This window comes from Nansenia antarctica, assembly GCF_963989245.1.
Source record: "Nansenia antarctica genome assembly, chromosome: 20".
NCBI classification, from domain to species: domain Eukaryota; kingdom Metazoa; phylum Chordata; class Actinopteri; order Argentiniformes; family Microstomatidae; genus Nansenia; species Nansenia antarctica.
The window spans coordinates 20,396,608-20,420,954 of NC_137693.1; the positions used below are offsets into that span (position 1 = coordinate 20,396,608).

Below are 24,347 nucleotides of genomic sequence, written 5' to 3' on the forward strand. Positions count from 1 at the left end.
AACGGAAACCGGACCGCGAGATCTACCAGCCCGGCAGCCGAAGAAGTACCCAGGGGAAGGAGCCTGGACCAGGCAGAGAGCAGGAAAGACCTCCTGCCCCACTGATGAAGGAGGAAGCCAAAAAAGAGGCAACCCCGAGGAGGGAGACAGGAGAGAGAGAGACAGGGATAGACTCAGCCAAACAGAGGGTGACAGGAGAGAGAGAGACGGGGAAAGACTCAGCCAAACAGAGGGTGACAGGAGAGAGAGAGACGGGGAAAGACTCAGCCAAACAGAGGGAGGCAGGAGAGAGAGAGACAGGGAAAGACTCAGCCAAGAGGGAGGCAGGAGAGAAGGAGGTGGGGACAGACCTAATCACACAGAAGGAAGCAAGAGAAAGGGAGGGCAAGAAGGAGAGAGGGGATAAGGTGAAAGGATTTAAAGGGGGAGGTGAGGAGAGTAACAGGAAGCAGGGGAGGAGAGAAGCGGGGAGAGAAGCTGGGAGAGAAGCGGGGAGAACAGCAGCCGTCTCTGACGTTGTAGTGGAGATCCTTACCAACAAGGTCGACAAACTCAGTGTGAAAGAGATGGAGGGTAAGAGAGGAGGAGGAGGAGGAGGAGGGGGTGAGGAAGGAGGAGGAGGAGGGAGGAGGGGAAAACCCAGCAGTGAGGGAAGGAGGAGCCGAGCTGGGGGTGGAGGAGGAGGAGAAAACGAAGGAGGCGATAAGACGGAGGAGAAGAGGAGAGAAAGAGGAAACCGTAGGAACAGAGGAGGCGAGAAGGAGGAGAACCAGGACAACAGGAGGACAGGAAGAGCGGAGGGAGGAGGAGGAGGAGGAGGGGAGAAGAGCGAGGGAGGGATGACGGAGAGAGAGAGAGACAGGAGAGCGTCGGAGGGGGACAGAGACAGGGAGGCGGGTCGGACCGGAAACCCACACCCGGCGAAGGGAAGAGAGAGACACTCGGACCGGGAGAACCGGAGAGGGAACAAACCCAGACCCCGGGACGGAGAGACGGAGGGGGAGACGGACCGGTACCGGGCCGAGAGAGGGAGAGAGGAAGGAAGCGAGCGAAGCGAGACGCACAACACCACCCTGTCTTCTAAGCGCTACTCCAAATCCGACATCCGGCGCCCCCGGCAACGCACCTACAGCACCAGCTCGGCTAGCAGCGGGACCAGTCTGGACGGGCCTGGGCAGGGACACGGACCAGGGGAGAACAGGGCGGGACGCGACCGCCTGGGGCTGGGCCGCCGGGGGAGGGGGGAGGGGGGGTGGCGGAGGAGGAAGAGGAGGAGGTGGTGGTGGTGGAGGGAGTGAAGGAAGGAGGAGGCCCACCAGAGAGATGTCGTCGACAGACTCGCTGGAGGAGAGCGGAGGAACGGGCGACCGGGCGGACGACAGGAGGAGGAGGAGGGACGGGAAGGAGGAGCGGAGCCCGGAGAGGAAGAGGGAGGAGGAGAACAGAGGGAAGGGAGGAGGACACCGAGGACCGGGCGGGCAGGGGCGGGATCCTCCGGGTCTCTATGGAGAAACTCAGAGGCGGCGGGTCGTCTCAGGCCGCCTCGGGGCCCCCCGGCGGCGAGGACCCTCAGGGTCGGAGACACGGCTCGGCTCCTCCCCCCCGCGGGGGGGAGGGGCATCCTGGTGCTCCCCGCCCACACGGACCTCTCCAATTCGCCGGAGCCGGGGCAGAGGCTCCTGTTCGGGGGGGATCAGAGGGAGGGGAGGCGGGGCGGGGCCGGCCAGAGGGAGAGGAGGGAGAGGCGGGGGAACCAGACGACTCTGGGACCCCAACAACCCCGACCAGAAACCCGCCCTGGCCCGCAGCCAGCTGTCCCAGCATCCCTCGCTCCAGCAGCCCATGTACCTGCAGACGGCCGGCGGGTACGGCCCGCTTCACTTCCTGGACACGGACGACGAGATGGCGGGCAGTCCTCCCGTCCGCCAGGGGGAGCACTTCCAGGCCCAGCAGCAGGCGGCAGCCATGGCCTACTACAAGTTCCAGAACTCCGACAACCCGTACGGCTACCCCGTACCCGCCAACCCTAACCCCCGCTACCCGTACCCCTACCACATGTCGCCCTATCAAATGCCCCCCTCCAACGGCATGTACCCGTCCCCGGGCATGGGGCAGTTCTACGCGGGCTACAGGGGGCAGGTGTACCCCCCGGCGGCGGGGGGGGCGGGGGACGGGGGGGAGTCTGACCCCCGAGGAGGCGGAGCAGCAGGCCAGAGGGGAGCTGGGGAGGCTGCTCCGCGCCGCCGACACCCAGGAGGCCCAACTCAGCAACCTGCTGTCCAGGGACAGGCTGAGCTCTGAGGGGCTGGACCGCATGGCGCAGCTCAGGTGAGAGAGAGAGAGAGAGAGAGAGAGGGTGGGAGGGTGGGAGGGAGAGAGAGGGTGGGAGGGTGGGAGAGGGAGAGAGAGAGAGAGGGAGGAGGGAGAGGGAGAGAGAGAGAGAGAGAGAGAGAGAGAGAGAGAGAGAGAGAGAGAGAGAGAGAGAGAGAGAGAGAGAGAGAGAGAGAGAGAGAGAGAGAGAGAGAGAGAGAGAGAGAGAGGGGGGGAGGGAGGGTGGGAGTGGGCTGGAGAGAGGATGAGAGGATGGTAAGATTGTCTCAGCTCAGGTGGGGGGGGGGGGTGTACTTAGATGAAGGAAAGGAGATGTTAATGTGTGTGTCGGTGTCTGCGTCTGTGTGTCTCTTTGTGTGTTCCAGAGCTGACCTGCTAACCCTCTACGAGCGCGTGATCCTGACCGACATCGAGTTCTCGGACTCTCAGAACCTGGACCAGGCCCTGTGGAAGAACGTCTTCTACCAGGTCATCGAACGGTTCCGACAGGTTCTTAAAGACCCGAGCACCGACACCGCCCCGCGCATCAGAACCATGCTCCTCACTCTGCTGGACGAGGTACCGTTACACAAACAACCCACCGACTAGTGAAGTGTGTCCTAACCTGAAATGTTTACGCTTAACCCACGTTCTCGTGTTAATACTTAGGCTAGAAATCATCTTTCGGTTTAATGGGATAGTTATGGATGGAGTTATACAGAACGTCTGGAAGACTGCATGGACGTTTTAGGATTGACATTGTGTTGAGGTTGTATGTGTCATTCATTCTGTGGGTTGTGTTCGTTTCTTAGGGGGCGTTGTTCTTTGACACCCTGCTGAAGAAGTTGCAGACAGTGTTCCAGTTCAAACTGGAGGACTACATGGACGGCATCGCCATCAGAGCTCGCCCACTACGCAAGACGGTAAAACCCTCATCTATACATTATATATGTACTATACGTTTTATATGTTCTATACGTTGTATATGTTCTATACAACAATATGATTTTTTTGGTGTGTGTGTGTGTGTTCCAGGTGAAGTACGCCCTGATCAGTGCTCAGCGCTGTATGATCTGTCAGGGTGACATCGCCCGCTACCGGGAGCAGGCCAGCGACTCTGCCAACTACGGAAAGGCTCGAAGGTAACACCCCCCCCCCCCCCCCCAATGTTGTCACGGTTACCACGGCCATATCCCTGAGAGAGTAGACTGTTTCAGACGGTTCATATAGAAAAGACATGACATATTGTCCTATTCTACGTCACAGACTCCTGTATAAGCTCACAGGTGACGACTGCAGAAGTTCCCGTCCGCCATTGAGCAAAGCTAGAACACTGTGGGCCAGTTTCACAGACAAGGCTTAAGCCTAATCCTGGACTAAAAACCATCTTCAATGGAGATTTTACATTGAAAGTGTGATTTAGTCCAGGACTAGACTTAAGCCTTGTCTGTGAAACCGGCCCTGTGTGTTTTTTTGTGGTTACCAACATATGGGTGGATGGTACGTTGGTATAAAGAGTTGACTGACTCTGAGGTGTCTGTTGTTCCCGGTCCCCGTCAGCTGGTACCTGAAAGCCCAGCACATCGCCCCCAAGAACGGACGGCCGTACAACCAGCTGGCCCTGCTAGCCGTCTACACCGTAAGAGACGGTTGGATTCATTGGGTGCCGTCGACTGGGTCTTGTTTTTATCGTGTTTATGTGGTTGTTGTTTTTCTTCACTTGCTAGTGGGTGTCAGTAAAGACAAGAATTTGAGGGGGGGGGGAGAAGAAGAAAAAAAAGTGTTTCACTTTCACTTGTACTGAATCTTCTTCCACTGACCCTCTGTCTCTGTGTCTCCCTGTCTCTCTGTCTCTGTGTCTCCGTCTCTCAGAAGAGGAAGTTGGATGCGGTGTATTACTATATGCGTAGCCTGGCTGCCTCCAACCCCATCCTGACGGCCAAAGAGAGTCTAATGAGTCTGTTTGAAGAGGCCAAGCGCAAGGTCAGACATGCGTCACAGATGGAGAGAGAGAGAGAGAGACATGCACATACGCTCTCACACACACACACACACACACACACACAGACACACACACTAACAGCCCACACATTACCCAGACACACAAGGTCAGCTGGCCTCTCAGACAACCACAGAGCAGCTCTCCTTATGCTGCCTGCCTCCACATCTATGGCCACAGGCACAAAGACATACAGGCCTACACAGAGACACATCCTCCTATAGATGTTCTACCCAATTAACTATAGGATTTATACTTTGTTAGTCTTAGAATCATATATATATACACCTCGTTCCAAATTATTATGCAAATTATATTGTTCTCAGATTTTCCTAAATAGTCGATGCAAATGACAATCAGTATAATTTTCAAGTCATCAACCGTTAGAGTATAATTCAAATTTTATTGAACAAACCTCCCAATGATAACAGTATTTGTTTTAAAAATAAAAAACTCAAAATGCACTGTTCCAAATTATTATGCACAACAGAGTTTCAAAACATTTTATAGGTTGTAAAGAACTAAAAATGGTAATTTGATGAATTTAGGGTTAGGAGGTCATATTAGGAGGTCATATTTACTGAAATCAAAAGCTATTTCAAACAAAAACATCTTAACAGGTCAAGTTACATGTTAACATAGGACCCCTTCTTTGATATCACCTTCACAATTCTTGCATCCATTGAACTTGTGAGTTTTTGGACAGTTTCTGCTTGAATTTCTTTGCAGGATGCCAGAATAGCCTCCCAGAGCTGCTGTTTTGATGTGAACTGCCTCCCACCCTCATATATATTTTGCTTGAGGATGCTCCAAAGGTTCTCAATAGGGTTGAGGTCAGGGGAAGATGGGGGCCACACCATGAGTTTCTCTCCTTTTATGCCTATAGCAGCCAATGACACAGAGGTATTCTTTGCAGCATGACAGTGGGCTCAGAAATACATGAAGACTAATTTCCAAACAGTCTTGTTTACTGATGAGTGCCGTGCAACCCTGGATGGTCCAGATGGATGGAGTATTGGAAGGCATTGTTTTTATGTGGCCAAGCAGATCCTTCCACCCATAGCTAGCTTTAACTGGTCATATGAAAAGGTCCTGACCACTAACCCCCCCGCCCCCCCCCCCCCCCCAGGCGGAACAGCTGGACCGCAGACGGAAGCAGGAGTCAGAGGGGGGCTCCCGGGGGCCGGCGGTGCGAGGAGGAGGAGGAGGAGGGAGGGGGGAGGAGGGGGCGCGTGTGGAGACCTGGGTCCGTCCCAGCGGACACGGAGGGGCTCCGTCATCACACAGGGGCGGGAGTGAGTCCAGCAGAGACTCAGAACAGGACGGAGAGCTGGGGAACCTCAGTGCCAGCGATGTGAGTAAACACACACACACACACACACACACACACACACACTAGGGATGCCACTGTGCAGCTGTTCTGTGGTAAACCACCATGTCAAACTTTGGAGTTATCATACAGAAAGAATTGCCGTCCTGTAAGGTTCTGGGTTCACCGGTGTTGCTGCTCAATGTGCTGCTGAAACCAGCGCCGGTGTGTTGTGTGTTCCACAAGCCAGGAGGCAAGAAGCTGGCCGCAAACTCATTTTCAGCTACTTTTTTCAGAACTTAAACAGTTTTTAATTTCCGTGATTATGATTATGATCTATTGTTCACAACGCAAGCGATATCAGAAGACATTTGCGCCGGTCTACTCATCGCTCAAGTGTTCCAGAAGCCCTGCGAAAATAACATAAGCGGGTGAATTGATCAAAGGTGAATCAAAAGGACAGTTTGAGAAGCGGGGGGTAAATGTTTTAGCTGTATTTTCATAATAGGCGTGACGCGTAATGCAACCCATAACAGAGTAAAGTGAGGAACACTTCTGGGAGTCTGGGGTTTGAGAGCTCTGTGGACTCTGACAGGAGATGAGTTTCTCTCAGACAGACGGGCCTATTTGTGACTGTCTGAAGATTCACAATGACAGCTCACTTATTTTATAGGCTATGCTTATATAGATATATATTTTATTTTATTTTTCTTTCCAGAACCAAGCACCGCTCTTTAAAGCACTTATGCAATTACACCACTGTTCTTTCAGTCCACATTTTATTATCTCATTTGAGATTTTAAATGTTACAGTAGACCTTTTTTCTTTTTGTAAAAATATATAAAATAATAAAAACGTAGTTACCGGGAACTTGAGCATGCAGATTATCATACTGTAAAAATCTCATACTGTGACACCCCCAACACACACACACACACACACACACACACACACACACACACACACACACACACACACACACACACACACACACACACACACACACAGAACACAACAACCCTGTTACGTGCACAGTGCTGTATGTCTAAAGCATCTTCAGGTTCTTTCTCCTGTGTCATCTAACTGTGTGTGTGTGAGTGAGTGCCCAGTGGCTGTCTTGTGTAAGGCAGGGACACGACAAATGATTTAAAATAAATAAATAATAGAAACCTTCCAGGAACCCCTCCCACACAAGTGGACACACAACAAAGACCATTACAACAAGCTCAATACCCCTTCCTTCTTTGTCGCTTTCTCCCTTTCTGTCCTCTCTCTCTCTCTCTCACTCTCTCTCTCTCTCCCTCTCCCTCTCTCTCTCTCTCTCTCTCTCTCTCTCTTTCCATAATTTCCTCTGCTGTTATTATTTCCTCTCTGAGCTTTTTATTTTCAAGTCTCGTCTTGAATGCTCTGATAAGTTTTTTGTTTGTTTGAATTAATTTCTCTCTCTCTCTCTCTCTCTCTCTTTCTCTTTCATTGTCTTGACTCCTCTGTTTCTCTCTCTATTTCATTCATTGTGTGTCTCTTCTGTTGAGTGGAGAGGTATCATGTCATACTCTTCTCTTTGTTCTCTGTGTGTGTCTGTCTGTCTCTGGAGCAGGGTTTCCGTTAGAAAAAATTGGTGCCGGTCAACGTGTCCGGGAAGATTTCAATGTGTCGGACAAACGGGAGAAATTCCGGTCATCATATTAGATATATATAATATAGGTGTTTGTCGCGGTGATTAGCTGTTGTGTAGCCTATATAGGCCTATGCCATTTAATGTCTATTTCTCATCCGATACGATTAGATCGCGAACTATATAATAATATAGGCTTTCATGATTCGCATGCGCTACTGTGGCATAATATGTCCAGGGCTGCACGCGCGCCACACTGGGCAGCCTAGTCACCTTTGCTACTTTGAATTACGACTGTAGGCTACTTTAAGATGTTTATTTCAATTGCATTAATGGTATTTGAGTATGTAATTGGTAATTTTAAGTATGCCTAGTTTAGCTTTTGATGGCTATTTGAACGGACTGCATCGATCGATCAATGAACGGACTCCACATTACGTTAACTGAAGTGTGTTAAATAGTTTCACGACAGTAATGTAAGTTTTTTATATTCTCTTTCCAGTTTTACCCTTTTTATCAATAAAACAACGTCATTTCTATAACCACGTCTCGCTGATTGGGAAGGCATTAAGTCTAGCTGCCTGTCAAATCATACTTACTCGGACTCGGGAGTATGAGAATGAGGAGGATGTATCGGGGGGATACACACCCGTGGACTATTTCAATTTAATTCAACTCTAACACTATAGATAGACTAAATTGAACTTAATAAATGATGGACATTGGACACCGACTGAATAACTGAGTGGGGGGAAGACAGGTCTCAAATGTGGAACAATTATAACATTTAATACATAAAGATAAAACATACACAAATATATAACATTGATATCCCTAAACTCAAATGTAGTGTGGTATTGTCAACCTAATCTAATCAATCCTAATTAATGGTACCAGTAGCCCAGGTTGTCGATAGTAGCGCACTACTCCCGACTCAGGGCTGGAACGGGCACGGCAGGCTCAATCAATGAACGGGGTTGAGATGGCTAGCGTCCTTTACTAGCCGCATCTCACGGCCCTCGGTGGTCATTCACTGTGCTCTAGCACAGCGGTTCCCAACCTTTTAGGACTCACGGCCCACTTTACAGATATGTCCAGTATTCGCGGCCCACTCAGCAGCGCGACTTTTTCCCCGCGTGCACGCGCATGAAACGCGCACGAGCGCTCAAAACAATGACGTAATTTGACCAAAAACTAGAGGGAGCGTGGCAAAAAATATATAAATAAATAGCGGTTAAACCATTAAAGCCGAGCGGCGATGTTTTATATAGCAGGTGATCAAATACCAAGATCGTAAAATGTTGTATGTGTTCAATATTTACGACCAAACATCCTTATGTGTGTGGGCAACTCCCGACTCCCGACTAGGGTTGCCAGATGGGCTCTGGTTTTTTGGGTGGAATTAGCGGTTTTAGACTGTGGTTAGGGTGGAAAATGTCGATCCCATCTGGCAACCCTGTTCGCGAGTCCGGGATGGAATGTAGCCAATCAAGAAGCGAGCTGACTTCTTCTTTTCGGATGGAAATATCGACGCAGACCACACACAATACGATCAAGGCTGTTCAATCCAAGATTTTTTATCTTTTCTTTTTGTAACAAAACATTTTTTTTGCCCATGATTTGGCGGCCCACTTGCAGTACTCTCGGCCCACAGGTTTGGGAACCGCTGCTCTAGCACATCCAAAACACGCAGAACCTTGACTCCGGTCACTGCAGTGGTTTTATTTAGACTAGATCAAACTAAATGAACTGACGAAACTACTCGCGCCGTTGAGAGACAGGGTTGCCAGATGGGGCGGGTTACCGCCGAATGGGCTACTGGGTTTAGCGGTTATTTAGCGGACTAGTTAGGCTGTAAATTGTCAATCCCATCTGGCAACCCTGCCGCTGTTTGTTCATCGCGTAGGCTAGTCTACACATTAATAATAAAAGAAAACATATAGCCTATATATTCGTCTTTTTTAATGTAGAAGGAATCAGAATATGTGACAAATTAATTTTAGCAAATTGTATTCAAATTGTGCTTAGAGGGAATTATTTTCACCGGACATTATGACCGAAGAGGTTTAAATATGTCGGACTTCAACAGATTTTATCGGACAAAGACCGGTAATTACCGGTTAACGGAAACCCTGCTCTGGAGAGTCAAAGTCCCCATCCTCTGTCTCTGCCAGACTCCTCCCCATCCTCCCGTTGTCCCCTAATCTACTCTGGACACATTCTCAGCTCCTGGCTGCCTCTCTCCTCAACCACAGCTCTGACTTACTTGTCTCACTAAGGGAATTTAGTACAAAATGTGGTTAGGGCTAAGTGTTTGGTTGTTGGGGTTAAAGTCTGAGGGATTTGACCGAGTGGAGCTGTCAGTGGGATGCTGATACAGGAAGGTGGCGTTTAGTCTCCCCCCCCCCCCCCCCTCTGACCTGCAGGGCCGTGCTAGCCTAACACGCTAGGCTAACACTCTGTCTAACACGCTAGGCTAACGCGAGTGCTACCTCGTTAGAGCTGCCCTGAAAATGGACACACACTTACATACACACACACAAAATCAGATATTAGTACATTCTCTTTCACACATGTACAGTATACATACTTTCTCTTTTGCTCAGTCTCTCACACACACACACACACTTCACACGCACACACACCTCGCACACACACCTCACAGACACACACCCAGTGATGCCGGTAACGCGTTACTAAGTAACGCGTTACTCTAATCTGAATACTTTTTTCAGTAACGAGTATTCTAACGCGATACTATTTCCAAATCAGTAATCGGATTAAAGTTACTTATTCAAGTGACTGTGCGTTACTATTGCGTTACTACCTCATAACTTAGGCTAAATGCAGTATTTCTTTGTAATGTTCGATAGTAAACAAACATTTGTTTGCTTTTCTCGCGTCTTGGGGAGTGACGTCAGTGCTCACGTTTTCAACACGAGGTTGCAGCAGAATCGCTCACGTGTATCACCACGCTGATTGCACAGTGTAAACAGAAGAATGGAGCGAGAACAGAGATATGCGTTAAATAGCTGGAAATATAAGGATTATTTTGAGTTTGTGTCAGCAAAGGATGACAAGAACATAAATGTTCGTTGTACACTCTGTGCTGGCAAGAAAATATTGTCCTGTGGTAAAAGCCTGAATGGTCAGGGTAGGTTTTAGGTTTTGTGAAACCACTCCTTGCTAGTTACTGTTAAATAAAGATTATATTTATTTTATTGTTTAAAAACAAGTATTTATGTTGGGTGAGGCAAAGAAAGACTCTTTATTTTGTTGTTTTAAGTTATTGTTTAAAGTTTAATTATGTAATTTAAGTTACTGTTAAAATAAAGTGAGTTTTGGCAAAACCAGTTTTCATTTTTATGTTGCGGGGGGGGGGGGGGGGTCGGGTGCCTAGGCAGCTGCCAATAGTAACTAAAAAAGTAACTAGTAATCTAACTTAGTTACTTTTAAAATCAAGTAATCAGTAAAGTAACTAGATTACTTTTTAAAGGAGTAATCAGTAATCAGTATACTTTTTCAAAGTAACTGTGGCAACACTGCACACACCTCACACACACACACCTCACACGCACACACACACACCTCACACGCACACACACCTCACACACACGCACACACCTTACACGCACACACCTCACACACACACACACACCTCACACACACACCTCACATGCACAAACCTCGCACACGCCTCGCACACACACCTCAGACGAACACACCTCACACGCACACACACACCTCACACGCACACGCCTCACACCTCACACACGCCTCACACCTCACACACACACCTCACACACACACCTCACACACACACCTCACACACACCTCACACACACACACACACCTCACACGGACACACCTCACACGCACACACACACACCTCACACGGACACACCTCACACGCACACACACACACACACACCTCACACGCACACACCTCACACTCACTCACTCACACACACACACCTCACACGCACACACACACCTCACACACACACACACACACACACCTCACACACACACGCACACGCTTTCCTGAACACCCAGATGTCTCCTTGTGCAGGAAGTGTGTGTGTGACTCAGCCTCCGTAGCGGACAGGGCACCGTGGGCTGCGTGCACCCGTCATCACCGTCTCCATGGATACACGCCCGCGTAAACACACACACTCACGCACACACACATCTATCCACTCACACACACTCTCGAAGGTGCACCCTGTCAGGAAAGGTTGCCGTCCTATTTTGTGTGTGTGTGTGCGTGCGCGTGTGCGTGTGCGTGTGCGTGTGCGTGTGCGTGTGCGTGTGCGTGTGTGCGCTCGTTTGCGTCAGAGGTTCGTCAAGCCAGCCTTGTTACAGACTTTTCCAGTTGGCAAAATCAATGGATTCTCAGAACCCGTCTCACACTCCGTCATTGACCCTCTCACGGAGAACACCAGTCTGTTTGTCATCGTTTAGTTGTTCTCGTCAACTACCAGCTCTGCGCCAAATCAGATACGACCGGTGTGTTAGTCGATCGACCTGTGTGCTTCTCTCCCTTTCTTTCCCTCCGCCTCCCTCCATCTTTCCCTCCATCAGTTGTTGAACCCTGGTGTACATGGTCAGTGTCTCTGTGTAGGTCTCTATGGTCAGTGTCTCTGTGTAGCTCAAAATCAAACACGTTCTCTTAGTAGCCAGCTACTCTGAAACTAGAATAGAAATGGCTTACGAAGTTTGCATTCACGTGCGCGTGTGTGTTTGCTGAGCATGTGAGGAAGATAGAGACAATAATGAAACTTTTGATAATTTTTTTAATCATTGTCAAAGCAATAGTCAAAGCAATATGGTGAACCAGTCGGTGCAGTCTCATAGCTGCACAGAAGAGTGAAGTTGTTTAGAGCGGAGGGATACCTTCCTTTGGCTCTCTGTTCTCTCTCCTGTCATGTGTTGAAGTGGTCAAATGGAGGAAACATTTGTGTTGTAGTTCTCTCCAGCTCCACTAGAAGTCCTCTTATCTGCGGGCTCATTTTTTGTGGCTTTTTAATGCTGGAAGATTTGTATTTTTTTGTAGAGACAATACTGAAATATAAACTAACCTACTCATCCTCTGTCTGTCTCTCTCCCACCCTTTTTCATCTCTTTTCCTTCCCCTTTCCCTCCAGCTCAACAAGAGGTTCATCCTGAGTTTTCTCCATGCTCATGGAAAGCTCTTTACTAAAGTAGGGTGAGTTGTGTCTCCTGTTTGTCTTATAGAAACCATGAATGTCATGCATTTGGTGAAGTTATAGATTTAGTTTTTGATATTGGTTGTGGGGAAAGGAAAGAAGGAAGGAAGGAAGGATGGATGGATGATGATGAAAGAACCTTATATTGACCGACCTTAGTTTCTAAAACTCTGTGTGTGTTTCTGTCTGGGTGTGTCTCTGTATCTGCGTGTGTCTCTGCCTGTGCGTGCGTGCGTGCGTGCGTGCGTGTGTGTGTGTGTTTGTTTGTGTCTGGGTGTTTGTTTCTGTCTGGGTGTTTGTTTGTGTCTGGGTGTTTGTGTGTGTGTGTGTGTGTGTGTGTATGTGTGTGTGTGTCTGTGTGTGTCTGTGTGTCTGTGTGTCTGTGTGTGTGTGTGTGTGTGTGTGTGAGAAAAAAAAACACTGCACTCGATGAGGACATTGTCATATTCACAACCAAGGCCAGATTACAAGTCCTTCCTACCAGACTCAACCTCTCTATTTGGTTTCCCTCCACTCAGGTTCCTCATTGCTTGCACCACACCACAGAACAGGTTACAGAAACACTTTCACATATCTTGAATGGCTGTTATGTTTACAAAGGAATGTATATAGCACGTCATGACAGAATTGTGAGCCTAATAGTAAAGGACATATCACTCCACTTCCCAGTTACAGTGAAAATGTATACACATGCTTGTGTCAATGCATCCATGTTCAATTTCTGTAATGACCAATGTCACTTTTCACAGTTGTCTGCTAACACACCAGATGTTGTTGTTGTTAATGAAGAGTCCAGAGAGGTGTCTGTATTAGAGGTAGCATGCACCTTTGATATAAGCCTAGAGGAAGCCTTCATGACTAAGGTCATGAAATACCAGCAGCTTGTAGACACCATCTCAGAGCTAGGCTATAGGTGTACGCTATTAGTCTTTATATTTGGCAGTCTTGGACATGTGCACAGATTGGTTGTCAGAGGACTACGTCTACTGGGAATGTCCAAGGGAGAAGCAAAAAGGCTCAGCAAGTATTGCTCTGTCTCTGCGATTATTGGCAGCCGCCAAATATGGCGGAGACGGTGTTACTTGTACCCGTGAGTCTTGTCCTGTTGTATGTGAAAGACATTGTCCATGTCTGTTTGTGAATGCATCCCATCTGTGCCTTCAGTATTTGTGTCCTTGTATACTTGTTTCTATGTGGACAGAAATAAATGATTAAAGTGTGTGTGTTCCAGTATGGAGTCCTTCCCTGACGTGGCGAGTCGTGTTCTCCAGGAGTTCCGGGCTCTTCTCCAGCACAGCCCCTCCCTGCTGGGCAGCACACGCATGCTGCAGATCATCACCATCAACATGTTCACTATACACAACGCTCAGAGCCGAGGTAACACACCCTCACACACTCCCGCACACTAGGGTTTGGCCGGTTACACGGTTAAACCATATACCGCGGTTTCTGAAAAATAGCAACGGTATTTGTCAATACCCATCAACATGTGTCCATCTGTCCCTTGGTCTCTCTGTCAGGTGTGGAGGGGGAGGTGCGCTCGGTCCTACAGGAGCAGACCACTGCTCTGGGTCTGGCCATGTTTGGACTTCTGGTACAACGCTGCACCGAGCTACTGAGAGAGACGCCCGCAGGTACACTCACTCACACACACACACACACAGTCCTGGACGCCAATAGATATTTTTTGTCTATTTAAGAACAGGCCATAATAATAATAATAATAATAATGGATTTTATTTATAAAGCACTTTACATTTCAAGAATCTCAAAGTGCTACAGTCAATAAAAGAAACAAAAACAGCACAACACAATAAAGATCACTAAAAACATCAAAAGCAGAAAGGTTAAAAAGACACTGTGGCATAAAACTAAAGAAAAAAAAATAATACAAATCTGGCTATTGGAACGCTTTGTTAAAAAGATGAGTCTTAAGTCCGCTCTTAAAAGAGTCGACCGACTGTGGTGCTCTCAGGTGGGCAGGGAGGGCGTTCCACAGTTCGGGGGCGATGGAGCAGAAGGCCCGGTCTCCCATGGAGCGGAGGTGGGTTTTGGTGGGTTTGAGGAGGTTTGCATTTGATGAGCGGAGAGTGCGAGTGGAGGGGCTGTGGGATTTGACCAGGTCCTTGAGGTAAGGGGGTGCGTTGCCGTGAATGCATTGATGAGTTAACAGTGAGATTTTGTAAATGATCCGAGAGGAGATGGGAAGCCAGTGTAGTGAGTGGAGGATGGGTGTGATGTGATCATATTTGCGCACTCTCATCAGGATCCTAGCAGCGCCTAGCAGCGCTGCCATGGCAGTGTTGTTGCCTATAATAAAGGAGGCAGCTGCAGGTTGAATATGGGTATATTAAACTATAACCTGGTCAACAATCGTGTGAGGGGGGCGTTCTTTGTTCTGGTTTTTGTTTTGTTTTCTGACTGGGACAGTCCCACTCATATTTTTCTATTATATTGGGAAGATACAGTGAAGACAGACAGGAAAGTAAGGAGAAGTAGGGAGAGAGGGCATGTCAGCAGGGCATGGGCCGGACTGTAGACCGCGGAGCTAGACCGCTGAACCACACCAGGCCACGTTCTTTGTTCTGTTGACGCGGACAGGGGGGGGGTAGGAGAGGTGCTGACCTTCCAAGAGTAGATTTTTAGAAATTAAAACGATCTCTCTCTCTCTTTCTTTCTCTCTCTCTCTCTCTCTCTCTCTCTCTCTCTCTCTCTCTCTCTCTCTCTCTCTCTCTCTCTCTCTCTCTCTCTCTCTCTCTCTCTCTCTCTCTCTCTCAATCTCACCCTCCCTCCGCCCCCCTCCTCCCTGGTAGAGCCCATCCCGGCAGAGGAAGGGTATGAGGAGGAGGGGACGGAGGGCATGGTGCGGGTCTCTGCCTTCCCGTTGGACCTGAGAGAGCTGCTGCCCAGCGTGAAGGTCTGGTCTGACTGGATGCTGGGCCACCCGGACCAATGGAACCCCCCGCCCTGTGGTATAGAGTGAGTAGACACACACACACTCTCTCTCTCACTCACTCTCTCACTCTCTCACTCACTCTCTCTCACTCACTCACTCACTCGCTCGCTCACTCACTCACTCACTCACTCTCTCTCACTCACTCACTCGCTCACTCACTCACTCGCTCGCTCACTCACTCACTCACTCACTCACTCTCACTCACTCACTGACTCGCTCACCTATCACGCTCTCTCTCACGCTCTCTCTCTCTCTCTCACGCTCTCTCTCTCTCTCACTCTCTCTCACGCTCTCTCTCTCTCACTCTCTATCTCTCTCACACTCTCTCACTTTCTCTCTCTCTCTCTCTCTCTCTCTCTCTCTCTCTCTCTCTCTCTCTCTCTCTCTCATTGCGAATGCAACCCATACTCACTCACTCCCTATTGAACACACACAACTGTGATTGCATTCACAGCTCCCTCACACATAAGGTTTTTGAAAATAGACACGGGTCACTGAAAGTGCTTGAATTCCCCCCTCTCTCTCTCTCTCTCTCTCTCTCTCTCTAAAAAAATAAATATATATTCTATATATATATATATAAATAAAAAATTTCACCCTCGTCCCCCCACCCCCACACTCATCCCCTTCCTCCCTCTCCTGCCCCCCCCCCCCCCCCCCCCAGCGGCAGTCCTGACGTGTGGCGCTGCCTGGCCGACCTGTGCAACTCGCTGGCGCACGTGGACCACGGGGAGGCGCCGCTGTACAAGGCGGACGGGGACGGGGGGGAGGGGGACGAGGAGCTGAGGCTGCTGCTGCTGGAGGAGGACAAGCTGCTGGCCGGGTTTGTCCCTCTGCTGGCCGCCCCGCAAGAACCCTGCTACATAGACAGACCCGCGGACATGGTGAGGAACCCAGTATACACACACACACACACACACACACACACACACACAAACATGTCGTGACGTTAGAATTAGAAGGTTCTATCTCCATTTTTGTCAAAATTTAGTTTTTTACATAATCTGATCCATTAGGTGTTTATTAATGCCTGTGTGGTGTTATTTTTAAAATGTTGACATTTTTGAGTTAGTAATTAATAAAATACAAAGGTTCCATCTCACAAAACATAATGGAATGTAAAAACTTTGACGCTCAATATCTCTGAACTACCCTAGACGGAGATAGAACCTTATAATTCTAAGCTCACGATGTTACATTCATCACCATCAGGGTTCAACATTTACGGTTGCCCCCCGATTGCCCGGTGCAAGTAAGGGTTCGTTTGTGCGACAGCGACAACGCTGCTGGATCCTGGATCTGTGTGTCGGTGTTGCAGGAAGAACAACGGACGGCGCAGGCGCCAGACCAGACTAGACGATCGTGGAGTGAAGATGTTATTAAAGCGTACGCCTGTCCCACCTGTCTGTCGTTCATCAGCGCGTACGCTTTAATAATATCTTCACTCCACGATCGTCTGGTCTGGTCTGGCGCCTGCAATCGGGGCAACCGTTAATGTTGAACCCTGACCATGTTCAGATCACCTCTCCTCCCTCTCTGTCTTGGTTACTGGGTTTGCGTGAATGCTGCTGATTATTTTCACCTGGAAACAGTCTCAGGGTTTTTCCTGGATCAAAATGAGGCGGAGGTGGTACCAGAGGTGTTTGACATCAGGGGGAACCCATGAAGCGGGGCTGTCTTGGGGGTCCTTAAACGAGCATCAAACACTTAATTTCTTGCATTCTGGTGAATTTAGACGCACCAATTTGTGCCTTTTCTGCATCAATTTATGGTGGAAATGTCATTATTTATGTAAAGGAGAACACAATATTCAGGCACCAGATGACCATTCAAAATAGAATACAATATAAGGCTCTCGGGCATTCTGTATGTATTCTCCTTGAGCAGTCAACATCAACTATCAGCTATTTCGCTAGCAAACACAGAAGGTAACTTATTTGCGAAACAGCGCCCCCGCCACCAAGTCGGCGCAGTGCCGCGATTGCAGTTAGAAATGACAAATCCACCGAGTGCAACGCTTGTAGAAAATACAACCGTCAGAGTTTTGTCGAGAGCTGGAGGCGGCTAGAAATATGACGGAGGCGGCCGCCTCATAATTCTCTATGTAGGAAAAACCCTGCAGTCTGTGACCTTGTTTGTTGGTGTGAGGAGGGGACAGTGAGACGGGCTCAGGTGTGTGGTTACGTTGATGATGACGTGGTGAAGAGGCCTGATGTGTTCCCGTAGACGATAGCGGCCGACTGTAAGAGGGTGACGGTCCTGAAGTACTTCCTGGAGGCGCTGTGCGGTCAGGAGGAGCCTCTGCTGGCCTTTAAAGGAGGGAAGTACGTCTCCATGGCAACCTCTCCACCGCTCGGCCGGGCGACGGACGGAAGGAGGAGAGAAGACTCGCAGACGGAGAGAGAGGTGGGTGAGGGTGGGGTAAAGTGGGGTATAGTAAAAAGCATTATTTTACTATAAATAAATAATAATAAAAGAAAATACTTCTTGGTTCTTCTAGCATTATAACTGCCAATGGCCCCTGGTCACAGCATAGATCACACATGTCAATTACAAGGCCTGCGAGCCAGCCGTGGCCCGCAGCGGCTTTTAACCCGGCCCGCCAATAAATTCTGACAAACATTTTTATGCATTTTAATTACATCCGTGACAATACAACATTGAAACGCAGGAGGCGCTACCACGCTACCACGCTCCACTTTTATCAGAGAATGAATGAAGGCCAAATGGACTACCTAGGCCACCATATAAACAACGTAAATTAATCTACCTTTCCAAAAGTAGCTAGCATAAACAATGGCCAAAAAAGAAAAGTGGGCAATGAATATCGACAATTTCAAGAAAGATGGGAAACAGAATACAACAGAGGAAAACGGGAGACAGAGGCCAGTGTGTCTCGTTTGTCAAGAGTCATTGTTGGCAATTTTCAGTTATGTGAAATAGTATAACCTTTGGAGGCATTTTTCACTTGTGTGAAAATGTGCTGTCCAGTCGTTGTCCTGTGAATCGCTTTTATATCCAAAAGTTCCAAGGTGACGGAAAACTGAGCATCCACCCCCCGGATGAATATGGAAAGCTGGGCAGTGTCGATCCTGTTCCTACTCTCATCAAATTCCTTGGCTTTAGTTTTTAGCTGGATCTGTAAGTCGGAGGCCAGGTCATTCACCCAGCTAGCCACGGTATTTCGAGACCATGCTGATATTTGCCAATGCCTGCTTCTTGTCGTGGCATACAACATCACATACCTTTTCAATGCAATTTTTAATAAACTCTCTGTGAACCCTCTGTGAACGGCTTACATGCTGTTGCTATGTCCTCCACTATTATAAAGATTGCATTCACAGCTCCCTCACACATAAGGTTTTTGAAAATAGACACGGGTCACTGAAAGTGCTTGAACTAGTTCTGTCTCAAACTATGCCGTGTTGGGTCCTTGAATTTGAGGGAATTGAGTCTTGAAAGTCCTTGAAAGGTGCTTGAATTTGATGTTTCACAAGGTGTGGGAACCCTGTGTTAAAGACAAAAGTACTGTGATCCAAATGTGTTTTGTTTAACTGTTATCATTTTATAGAAAATCATTGTTCAGAACAAATACTATTTTGCTTTACTAATCAGTTTTGCTGGTAACAAAGACCTTATGTGTTGTTTTATTAAAGACAATAGTGATGCAGATGTGTTTTGTTTAATTGTGAAGGTATTTTATTTTTTTTAATTGTTCAGCATTTTATAAATGCTATTTTGCTTTATTAATCAATGCTGGTAACAAAGATGGTATTTGTTATTTTGTTACAGACAAAAGTAGGCTACTGCTGTGATAAATACTGTTTTGCTTTATTTATCAGTTTTTATTAAGAATTACCCACAAACATGGAAAAAGCATAATATTTGATGGTTATTTGATAATATCTGTGCATCCATGCAATATTTTTTTTTATTCAATACAGTTACTAGCCTACTTATATTTCCTCGAAATCATTGTACTAAATGTCTGGCCCCAGATTGTATTCACAAACCTCAGCTTGGCCCTCAGTAAGTTTGAATCTGACAATTAGATTTTCCTTAGTAAAGGTAGATGCAGCAGTATGGTAACTTAGTATTTCTTTCCTGTTCTCGCCTCGCTCCCACTCACTCAGAGTGATGATGTCATTGTGGAGGCGGAGTCGTCCCTGTCAGAGGGGGAGGCGGACGCTGAGGAGGGCGGGGCCAGCGAGGATGACATCAGAGAGCTGAGGGCTCGACGCCACGTCCTGGCTAACAAAGTGGCCCAGCAGCAGAAACGTAGAGACAAGATACAGGTAACCCACACACGCACACACACACACACACACACACTCACACTCATTATTTTGATTGCATGCGTGTGTGTTTGTGCATCCACATACTGTGTGTTTTAAATGTTTAAATGTACCCTCACACACAGACACACAAACACACACACACACACACACACACTAGTATGTTGTGCCCTTGTGAGCGTGCGCGTGTGTGTTCCAGGCGGTGCTGCAGACGGGTGGTCAGTTGGAGCTGGAGGTGCGTCCTCTCTTCCTGGTCCCAGACACCAACGGGTTCATAGATCACATGGACGGCCTGAAGAAGCTCCTCCAGTCTGCCATCTACATCCTGGTGGTGCCTCTCATAGGTGAGGAGGGGCTCACACACCCACCAATCATTTACAAGGACATTCTATGTAAAAAAGCATGTTAGTTCTAAAGGGGCTACATTTTAATTGTGCATCACTGGCACCAGAATATCTGAAAGACCTTTTGTATCATATATACAGTATATATCAGCCCAATAGAGCTCTCAGGTCTTCTGACGCTGCTTTTCTCTGTGTACCACATTTACAAAAGAAGAGGTTTGGTGAGGCTGCATTCTCATTTTATGCTTCAGATTGTGGAATGCACTGCCAGTTTACATTAGGCATGCAACCTCAGCAAATATGTTCAAGTCAGGACTAAAAACCCATCTTTTTAATATATATAAAAATATATTTAATATCCTTTAAATGACTAAATAATGAAATAATTATTATATAATGATTAAAGCACTTTGAGCTGCAACGTTTGCAGGAAAAGTGCTATACAAATAAAAAGTTATTATTATTATTATTATAATATAAAGGTTTGCCTATCTCTCTCTCCCCCTCTTCTCCACCCCCCCCCTCCCTCCCTCCCCCCCTCTCTCTCTGTCAGTGATCACTGAGCTGGACGGCCTGGCGAAGGGTCAGGAGAGCGGTGGCGGGGGCTCGGGCCCCGTCGGGCGCGGCGGGGGTAGCCGCGGCAACGTGAGCGCGGGCCACGCGCGGGCGGTGCAGGAGAAAGCCCGAGTCGCCGTGGCGTTCCTGGAACAAGGGTTCGAGGCGCGGGAGCCGTGTCTCAGAGCTCTGACCAGCAGGGGGAGCCAGCTGGAGTCCATCGCCTTCCGCAGCGAGGACACCTCGGGACAGCAGGTAGTCACATGACACGTTTGGCATTTAGCAGACGCCTTATTCCAAAGCGACTAACAATCAATACATTTGACTAAGGAAGTGAATCATCAATTCAGCAGTTCTCTAGCAGGAGGCGTAATCTAGCTCAGGCCAGGGCAGGCGTCGTGTACAAGGGGGACACAAGACAGTACAAGGGGGACACTGGAGAGACAGAACAAGGGGGATACTGGAGAGGCAGTAGAAGGGGGACAGTAGAGTCTTAGGAGGCGTAGTATAGGGGAGAAGCAGGTGTCTCAGGAGACGTAGTGCTGTGGAGTGGTAATGTCTCAGGAGAAGCAGTTAAGGTGGAACCTTACCTTCAGTCTCCGACGGCCGATGGGTAGTGACTCAGCGGTCTGCGTGGGTACGCGTGGGTGTCGGCGATGGCCTTCCTCTCTGAGGACACATCCTCCAGAGTTTTTTAGATTCATATTTTCACCCTCTTTTCCTCAGGGGAATAATGACGACGTGATCCTGTCCTGCTGTCTCCACTACTGCAAAGACAAGGCCAAGGACTTCATGCCCGCGCAGAGAAGTAAGTAGGCCTGTCGCCGACCTGACCCCCGTAACGCACACACACACTTACGCGTTCCGTCAAGATATGTCGTAGATCGCTTCGAAGGCCACCAGTCCAGCGCCTACACTTACTGTTGAATGTCATTTGTCATAAACTGGCACCATCTGACTCTCTCTCTCTCTCTCTCTCTTTCTCTCTCTCTCTCTCTCTCTCTCTCTCTCTCTCTCTCTCTCTCTCTCTCTCTTCTCTTTCTCTCTCTCTCTCTCTCTCTCTCTCTCTCTCTTTCGCTCTGTCTCTCTCTCCCTCTCCCTCTTCCCTTCCTTCCTCTCTCTCTCCCTCTCTTTCTGTCTCTCTCTCTCTTTCGCTCTGTCTCTCTTTCTCTCTCCCTCTCTCCTTCTCTCTCTCTCTCTCGGTCTCTGTCTCTCTCCTGCCCTCTCTCTCTCTCTCTCCCTCTTCCCTTCCTCTCTCTCTCTCTCTTTCGCTCTGTCTCTCTTTCTCTCTCCTTCTCTCTCTCTTTCTCTCTCTGTCTCTCTCTTTCTCTCTCTCTCTCTCGGTCTCTGTCTCTCTCCTGCCCTCTCCCTCTCTCTCCCTCTTCCCTTCCTCTCTCTCTCTCTCTCTCTCTCTCTCTCTTTCGCTCTGTCTCTCTTTCTCTCTCCTTCTCTCTCTCTCTCTCTCGGTCTCTGTCTCTCTCTCTCTTTCTCTCTCTCTCTCTCTCTCTTTCTCTCTCTCTCTCTCTTTCTCTCTCTCTCTCTCTCTCTCTCTCTCTCTCTCTCTCAGACGGGCCAGTGCGCTTGCGGAGGGAGGTGGTCCTCCTCACAGACGACCGTAACCTGCGGGTCAAAGCTCTGACCCGAAACGTCCCGGTCCGAGACATCCCCGCCTTCCTCAGCTGGGCCAAAGTGGGCTGAACAGGGCCAGACCGGAGCCCTCAGTGCTGAACCCAACTGCTGAATACCGCTGACCACTCAACCTGGGGTGGGAGAGAAACACGCAAATGATGAGAGGAGGAGGGAGCTAAGAGAAGAAAGGGAGAAAAAACGCTTTTTATTTGTACCAAACTGAACTAAAACTAAAGGCGTTTTTTTTGGGGGGGGGGCACGAGAAACGAATGAAGTCATTTAACGAGATGAGCTTTTTTCCCCCCTGCTTGTGGTGAGGTGTGCGTGTGTGTAACGAACAGCTTGCATCTGACGGAGAGATGGGTTAAAGAAAAAGGGCGGAGAGTTTGTAAGGCCTCAGGGTTGGCTGGACCAGAAGGAAAAGGTAGTGATAGAGAAGAGGTAGGAGGCAGGAGGAGAGAAGGAGAGGAGGTAGGTGTGTGTTGAGTGTTCATTTATGGGTTCTCTGGTCCAGCCCCGGCCTGTACCTCTCTCTGAAGTGTGTGTTTATGAAGCCAACAGTATTTTAGTCTGAGGAGATGAGGGGACGGACAGAGACGGAGGGAGGTTAGGACTATGAGGAAGAGGAGGAGGAGGAGGAAGATAGTGAAGGCCCTGTCCAGTAGGAGTGTTCATATCTCTGTTTGGATGCTTTGGCCTCCATAGCAGCACAGAGGAGGAGAGAGAGAAGGGCTACGTGGGCTATGGAAGGGCTCGGAGGCGGGTTGTTTAGGGAGGGACACTGAAGCCTAAACCCTAACCCTCATTTCACGGCCCTCCATGTTTTGTGGCCCAGAGTCAGGCTCTGTTGACCAGGAAGTGGTCATGCCGTTTCCTGCTGACCCAGGATGTGGTTTTTCATTTCAGTTTCCACTTGGGTCTTTTTCCTCCAGCTTGACGTTGACTTTGAGTCATTTCCAAGTCTGGGTTTCTGTAAAGAAACAGTAGGGGAAAAAACAACTGATTTATCTTTATGTTGTAGGTGTGTGTTGTTGTTTTTTTTGTTCACGGATGTGCATGGTTGTGTGTGTGTTTCTTCTGTAAATGTGACCTCATCAGCTTTAGAGCTCTGCTTCTGGTTGTCAAGAGAGTTCTTTAAACCTTGTCACCGACCCTCGACTGTTCATTGTTTGAGTGGTATCATATCTTTTTGTCCATTTCAACTTTCTTTTATTCTTTTTTCATTTTTTTACCACCAGTTGGTAATTAACTTTCAAGCCAGATCAAAGTTAGCTCTTGCTCCTCAGCTGATCTGGTGTTGGTCCATTCTGGAATGTGTTGTTTGTTGCTTAAGGGCCTTTTTAGTGGGGTAGTAGTTTAGGCCCTGTGTTCTCTTAATATTTCGGTTCGCTGTGCTTACTGTATGTGTTACTGTTTTAAAATACTTATCAGTTTGAGAGCACTACGTTTCAAAACAGGCACAGAAAAGTTCATGTCATGTTTTTAAATGTTCCCTTAGTTTCTTCAATAAACTATTTGTTTTGATTAAAATCAATTCATTTTGAAGTTATTGTCTATCCAATGCTCTGGTCCTTCAAGAGCTACGGGGGTATCTGCTGAAGGGGCTACAGGGGTATCTATTGAAGGAGCTACAGGGGTATCTGCTGAAGGGGCTACAGGGGTATCTATTGAAGAGGCTACAGGGGTATCTATTGAAGGGGCTACAGGGGTATCTATTGAAGGGGCTACAGGGGTATCTATTGAAGAGGCTACAGGGGTATCTATTGAAGAGGCTACAGGGGTATCTATTGAAGGGGCTACAGGGGTATCTATTGAAGGGGCTACAGGGGTATCTATTGAAGAGGGGCTACAGGGGGTATCTATTGAAGGAGCTACAGGGGTATCTATTGAAGGAGCTACAGGGGTATCTATTGAAGGGGCTACAGGGGTATCTATTGAAGGGGCCACAGGGGTATCTATTAAAGGGGCTACAGGGGTATCTATTGAAGGAGCTACAGGGGGTATCTATTGAAGGGGCTACAGGGGTATCTATTGAAGGGGCTACAGGGGTATCTATTGAAGGGGCCACAGGGGTATCTATTAAAGGGGCTACAGGGGTATCTATTGAAGGGGCTACAGGGGTATC

At 48.3% G+C, this 24,347-nt stretch overlaps 1 protein-coding gene across 1 annotated transcript; it reads left to right on the plus strand.

Moving 5' to 3' along the window:
• Positions 1–566: 566 nt before the first annotated feature.
• Positions 567–23,658, plus strand: smg6 (SMG6 nonsense mediated mRNA decay factor; the record flags this gene model as incomplete). The annotated part of the gene is given in 23 exon segments (XM_080549525.1): positions 567–1,268; positions 1,270–1,476; positions 1,478–1,608; positions 1,610–1,685; positions 1,687–2,159; positions 2,161–2,328; positions 2,697–2,889; positions 3,123–3,233; positions 3,346–3,452; positions 3,871–3,949; positions 4,183–4,293; positions 5,439–5,663; positions 12,381–12,442; positions 13,675–13,820; positions 13,964–14,077; positions 15,257–15,422; positions 16,064–16,283; positions 17,626–17,805; positions 19,533–19,694; positions 19,894–20,038; positions 20,592–20,848; positions 21,320–21,401; positions 22,161–23,658. Coding segments are annotated over 23 exon segments (4,248 nt in total). The 3' UTR covers positions 22,292–23,658.
• Between the last annotated feature and the right edge of the window lie 689 nt (positions 23,659–24,347).